The sequence below is a fragment of the Panthera pardus genome, unplaced genomic scaffold (assembly GCF_024362965.1).
Source record: "Panthera pardus isolate Hobbes unplaced genomic scaffold, ASM2436296v1 HiC_scaffold_7, whole genome shotgun sequence".
NCBI lineage: Eukaryota > Metazoa > Chordata > Mammalia > Carnivora > Felidae > Panthera > Panthera pardus.
In genome coordinates, this window is record NW_026527002.1 from 81,366,413 (window position 1) to 81,372,605 (window position 6,193).

A 6,193-nucleotide genomic window follows, 5' to 3' on the forward strand; every position below is an offset into this window, starting at 1 on the left:
GGGAAAGGGACACAGGAATGTCAGGAGGGATGAGCTGGGTGGGCAGGGTCCCGGGCTCTGTGCTGGGAAGGGCCACCCTCCACACCGTGTCCAGATCTTCCCAAGCAGGGGGGGATTCTGATGGGAGACAGCCTGGCCTGAGCTGAGGACATCAGTCTCCAAAGCCCGGTCGCCCAGCCTTGCGGTGGGTGCAGTGATGCCCCGCTCAGCCTGTCACAGGCTCCAGACCCTCTGCGGGGCCCCAGGGCTTTCCAGGGTCCTGGGGGCAGCACGGTCCCCAGGCCCAGGAGGTGGGAGGAGCTGAGGGGCTGGTAGGCAAGGCAGCCTTGCTGGCCTTCAAGGCCTCAGGCTAGAGGGTGCTCTTGGGACTCACCGCCCCGCCCCTCCTGCCTCGGGACCTGGACCGCCCCTCACCGCATTCCACAGAGACTGAAAAGATTAAAGATTTGTACCCGATCACCTCTCCCTCCTCCCCCTCCCCCTTCTCCTCCCCGGATTCTTGGGTTCTGGCTCCTCGCCTGGTTCTCAGGCTCTCCCCTGCGGGAGGGCCCTCACTTCCTCTGTTCTCCGGCCAATGGTCCCTCCTCCCCCGCTTCCCTCCCTTGCCCCCAGCTTCCACCTTTGAGGCCTGAGGGAAGGGCCCTGGAGGCAGGGCCCCAATCTGTCCGTGGCCCCGTGGTGAGAACAGGGCCCTGCTCCCCACGGGTCTGTTACAGCGAGAAGGAAGGACAGCAGACGCGGGGGCTGGCCCACCCAGGGGATGGACCCTCAGGGGACAAGGGGGCCCTCCTTCTGCCCAGCAGCTGAGGTGGCTGGTGGCTGCCATCCTCAGGGACCGGGGGAAGCCCTCCCCAGGGCAGGAGCTGCAGAAGAGGGGCTGGCAAGTGCCCCGGGGCCCTCCCAGGGCTGACCCTCCTCAAAGGCCAGCTCTGCAGCTGGTGTGAGCAGTGCAGGAAGTGGGTGCTGAGAGAAGCCACCGGGAGAATCAGACCCCAGAGCCTGGGGAGGGTCCAGGGAGGGGGGGAGGGGGGGAGGGGAGGCCAGTGTGGGGCTGGGGGGTTGGGACGTCCCTCCCCTGCTCCTCCCCACCCTCAGGCGCGGCCTCTGGCGCGATGGGGGGACTGGGGCCAGTCCTGTGGGCTCTGCTGGTGTGTGTGGAGTTTGCCAGCGGCAAGAAACAGCCAGGTAGGGGGGACCGCGGGGGGGGGGGGGGGGGGGAAGGGGGCGGGGCTCGCGCGGGTGGACTGGCCTCCCCACCGCGACGCCCCCCCCCCCCCGGCCCCCTGCAGGCCTGAACCTGAGCTGCTACCAGTGTTTCAAAGTCACCAGGGAGGAGCTGTGCGCGCCCACCCAGTGCTACCCCGCCGACCGGGTCTGCGTGTCCAGCGCGGTGGTCCTGACCAAGAGTACGTCCCCGGGCTCGCAAGGAAGGGGCGGGGCGTCCCGACACCGGTAGGCCCCACCACCCTCTGCCCTCTCCTGCCGCCGGACTCCAGGGGGAGTGGGCGCAGATCCTGAATTTTTCTCCTCTTTCCGAAGTACCAGGTCTTCCGTGCCCCCACCCCCCACCCCCCAGGAACTGTCCTCAGGGCGGAGGGATGGCTGGGCAGGGGAGGGCGAGCCCGGAGGGGCGCTGGCCAGGCTGCCCACCAGGCCTCCACCCCCTCCGCAGCGGCTGCTGTGGGCCTCAAGTGATAGGACTTTTCAGAACAAGCCTTGGAGGAGATTGTAATGTGGAACAGGAACCACATGAGACGTCAGAGAGCAGACCACTAGAAACACTCTTTTATCAAGTTCCAAAAATATCCGGAGAGCGGGATGTGGAGAGACCCCAACGCTCTCCCCACAGCGCCACCGGGCTTGCTGATTCTGGCCTATGGTTCCAGGCCCCTGGGGACCTGCCAGCGCCCCTCCCCCTCCAGGCCTTGCTTCTCCGGAGGACGGGGGTGGGGGGGGGTGCGGGGGGGGGGGGGGTGGGGATAAGCACGTTGACGGCTGTGGTGCTCTAACGCCAGGTGGTTCACGCCTCTTCCCCCGGTTTGCTCTTTTGTTCGCACCCGGGCACCCGGGATTCCGTGTCGCTTTGTGGCCTGAAGGCCCTGTGTGTGGCGGTGACGTGTAAGGGTGGCCCTCCCTGCTGGAGGGAGCCATCGGCCCGGGCTGCCTCGGGGTCTCCACGCCGAGCGCTGGGGAGGGGGCGCCGGGGGGGCTCCAGGAGAGGAGGAGGCCGGCCTCTTGCCCGCCGCCAGGGACCCCACAGCAAGCGCCAGCCCGGAGCCTTTGCGTAGCCCCGGGCCGGCCCTGACATAACGGAACCGGTTCTCACGTCACACAAGCTGATAGAATTCAACACGACAATCTGCACGCCATAACGTAACGCCACCCGAGAAAGGTGGGCGGCCTTCTCTTCCACAGTTTGGGCTGCTCTGCGTGTTCTCCTTTCTCCCCACGTTGCCTTCAGAGGCTTGTGCCACATCTTGACAGGAACAGTGGGAGACGGGGCCACGCCCGGCCTGAGCGCAGCAGGGGGACAGCCGAGTCCAGTCTGTCGTCCCTGCTTCAACCCACATCCCCAGGACTCGCAGGCTCCTGGGCTGGCCAGGGCGGTCCGGGCCATGGGGCGCGGCGGGGAAAAGCCCCCACCGGGGCCAGCAGTCCTGAACCCCAATTTTGTTGTGACCTCGAGGATGACCGTGGGGGCCACTGTCCTGCAGGCCTGGGGCCTGGGAGGTCCGGTAGGCCCTGCGGGGTCACGATTCTCTGATTCTCAGGTTGAGTCTGGGCTTTTGCGGCTCACGTGGAAAGCGCCCCTCCCCCGCCTCCCCACCTCCCCTAGGCTGGTGGCCACCTGCTGTCTCCTCTCGCACAGGATCAAGGGTGATGGTCCAACTCAGCAAGCGCTGTGCTCCCAGATGTCCCAACACCAACATGAAGTACGAGTGGATGTTGGGATCTATGGCGTTTGGCAAGATCGTCAGGCAGTGCTGTTCTGGATATCTCTGCAACGGGGCCTCCGCCACCCGCTCGGCCCTTCGAGGGGGGTTCCTGCTTGGGGCAGCCCTCGGCCTCCTCTGGGCCCTGCTGTGAGCACCTTCCTCTTGGCCCCGCAGACCCACTACACCCTCCCGACCCCCGCCTCTGCCCTGCCTCCGTCCCTTTCAAGACACTGGCGTGGGGACCCTCCCCCTCTGAGGTAGCGGGAAGGGTACCGCTGCCTCCAACCTGGACCTGGCCACCTCTCCCATCCCTGGGGGAGCCCTGTGCTCAGACAGCCAGGAGTTAGCAGTCCTGCCTTGCCTGGGGGATGGTGGGCGTGTCCCAGCTCGGGGTAGCCGCTCCCTGTGTAACGTTTCAAGCCCCGAACACACTGTCCAGGGCCCTGCAGGGACAAGAAGGGCCTGGCCAAGGCCAGAGGGCGGCTGCGACCCCGATTTTGGCTCTGATGTGGCCAGACCCCCCCCCCGGCCCCACCCCCTCCATCCGTAAGTGCTATGGGTGCCCACGCGGGGGCATTGAGACCACCACCACCACTGCTTCTGGAGACAGTGAACTCACTGCCTGACCGCTCGGCGCTCCTGTGCCTTCAGCCACCTCCACCTGCCGTGCCCGGACCACGTCCCTCCAGCCCACCTCTCTACAGACCCCCGTGGCTGTGCACCGTCTGGACAAAACCATCCAGCTGGGCCGACCGAGCATGGGGAGGGCCCCGGGTCCCGGGCCCAGCACTGGGTTGCAACCCACTGGGTTGCTTATCGGAGTCATGGGCTCCGGAGGGCCGGCAGGCCGCTGCGTGGACGTGGGGGAGAGACCGGAGGGTCGGTCAGGGTCTGGGGCGTGTGGATGGTGCTCATGTAAGGAACTCGGATGCAGAGACGCCAGGAGGGGACGGCTGGGGAGTGGGGTGGACAAAACCCGCGTTTGGAAGGCAGCTGGGTTGGACAGAGTGAGGGCTGGCGGAAGGGACAGCCCCTGCCTGGCCTGCGGGGGGGAGGGTTGCCCAGGCAAGGGCACAGGTGAGGAGGAGGTTGGGACAAGTGGAACCGGTGACAAGCTCAGGGCTGTCCAGGCCAAGCTGGGGCACCCACGGGACACCCGGGGGCACGTCCTGGAGGACGGGGCCGGGAGTGGGGGCCTCTGGTGGGACGGGGAGCAGGAGAGTCTGTGGGCGGGGCTAGCATCAACAGGTGGCAACATCCTGGGCGCCCCCCACCCCCTAGTGCTCCTCCAACCAGCCCCCACTGTCCTCACACCCCCCCAGCAGGGTCTGCACACCAGCCTGCCTTCCGTGGCACACCTGCCCCCAGTCCCCAACTACTTGTCATTTTTCCCATGGACTCAGGTGGACTTGTGCCCACGGCCTTTGCAGGGTGGGGACAACCCTGGGTTGTGGCTCACTGCTGTGCTAGGAGGCCACTGGAAGTAAGACGAGATCTCAGGTGAGATCTGGGACAGGGACAGGGCCCGGGGCAGGACCTTCCCTGCGCTATGCTTGTGAGTTTTCGTGCCGAATTTAACCTCACCGGTCCCCGAGGCCGTCCGGGCAGGCCTGTCGCCACCCCACGCAGGGCTCGTTGGGGCACCAGGAGTCTCTGGTTCCCTGAGCCTGGGGCCGGAAAGCCAGGGCAGAGGGGACTTGACTGCTGGCGCAGGGGTCAAGGTCTTCCTTCGAGTGGCGTTTACCTAGGAAATACGTGTGTGTGAACCGGGGCAGGAGCCACCGTGCCCTGTCCACACGCCCACCGTTCCAGCCCCTCTGCTTCCCTCGCCACAAAGATGAGACCCTTCGGAACTGGGGGCCCTGGTCCCTCCTCTGGACAGAGGACCAAGGATTGCAGCCCCTCAGCTGGAAATGAGAAGCTTTGCTGAATAAATGGGAAAATGCGCCCATGAAGAGAGAGTGACCGGTCAGGAAACCCCACGAGTGCCGGCAGAGCCTCAGCGAGGCCAGTGGGATGGGGCCAGGGCCCGCAGCGGGGCCTCTGTGTTGGACCCAGCCACTCAGCTTCCCAAGTCCCCAGTGCCGTGTGACTGTCCCCAGCCCTCCTGGACGCCAAGCCACACGGGACCCCTGTTGCACAGTAGGAAGGCCGCACTGTCCGTGGGCGTTGCTATAACTCACTTGTTAGTCCCAGGAGTTTTATTGTTGATTCTTTGGGGATTGGGTTCTCTTTTATACTCAGTGCTGGAAAACTCAGGTCCTGACACAAGCCTCCCCAGCCTCCTGGTGGCGCATCTGTGCCCACTGGGGGCTCATCTCCAGTCTGCGTCACGCCCTGCCTTCCCTTTCTTCTACCCGCCTCCTTCACAAACACTTGAGTTTCTGATTCTCCTATCTGGCACTACCTTAGCTCTTTAGCTATAAAACCGATACGGTGATTCAATGTTCTTGGTCTCTCTCTTTGATGCGGGTCATTGGCTCTGTGTGCTGGGCTCGACCAGGGGAATCCCTGTCCCGTGGTGGGACTTGACCGCCCCGATGGAGCTCAGGTGTCTCTGCCCAGACGCCCTGCGTGAGGAAGGGCTCTCAGGAGGCACTTGGAGAGCAGGCGAGGGCGGTGCGTGGGCTGCAGACCTTGAACGGAAGAGCCAGCCGTGGGGGGTCCCAGTGTCGCTGTCACCCCCTTGGCCCTGGAAAGTAGACCCAAACATCTGTACTGCAAGGCCGCCACGCCTGCTGGACGGATCTGTACATTCGGTCACATGCTAACTTCACGCGCAAGAGAAACCACACTCCCAGCGTCTCCCGCGGGCTCTGGTCCCTGGTACACCAGTGACCCCGGGGCACAGCCACCGGGGCCCTCACTTTGTCTTCAATGCCCAGATTTTGCCATTTAACAATAAATTATCCCCGGGGCCATGTTCTCTGACCACGTCTCCCTGTAAATTAAATGGCCACAACAAGATGAACTTGAACATCCCAAATATTTGGCAATGAAATTATCGTACTTCCATTAGCTCATCTGCTGAAGGAAGAAATTATAGTGGTTCTTTCATTCCCTGAACTCAGCAGTAATAAAATCAGTACAGACTTTTTGTTTTAATATTTTCGTTAATGTTTATTTACTTTTAAGGGGGGGAGGGGCAGAGGGAGAGGGAGACACAGAATCCGAAGCAGGTTCCAGGCGCCGAGCTGTCAGCACGGAGCCTGACCCGGGGCTCGAACCCACACACTGTGAGATCATGACCCGAGCCG

At 64.1% G+C, this 6,193-nt stretch overlaps 1 protein-coding gene across 1 annotated transcript; it reads left to right on the forward strand.

The window, feature by feature from the left end:
* The first annotated feature begins 1,072 nt into the window (after positions 1–1,072).
* LY6L (lymphocyte antigen 6 family member L) lies at positions 1,073–3,872 on the forward strand. Its single transcript, XM_053896214.1, has 3 exons — positions 1,073–1,185; positions 1,290–1,406; positions 2,870–3,872. Exons 1-3 carry the CDS (start codon positions 1,113–1,115, stop codon positions 3,085–3,087), a joined length of 408 nt encoding a protein of 135 aa, XP_053752189.1. The 5' UTR covers positions 1,073–1,112; the 3' UTR covers positions 3,088–3,872.
* The last annotated feature ends 2,321 nt before the right edge of the window (positions 3,873–6,193 follow it).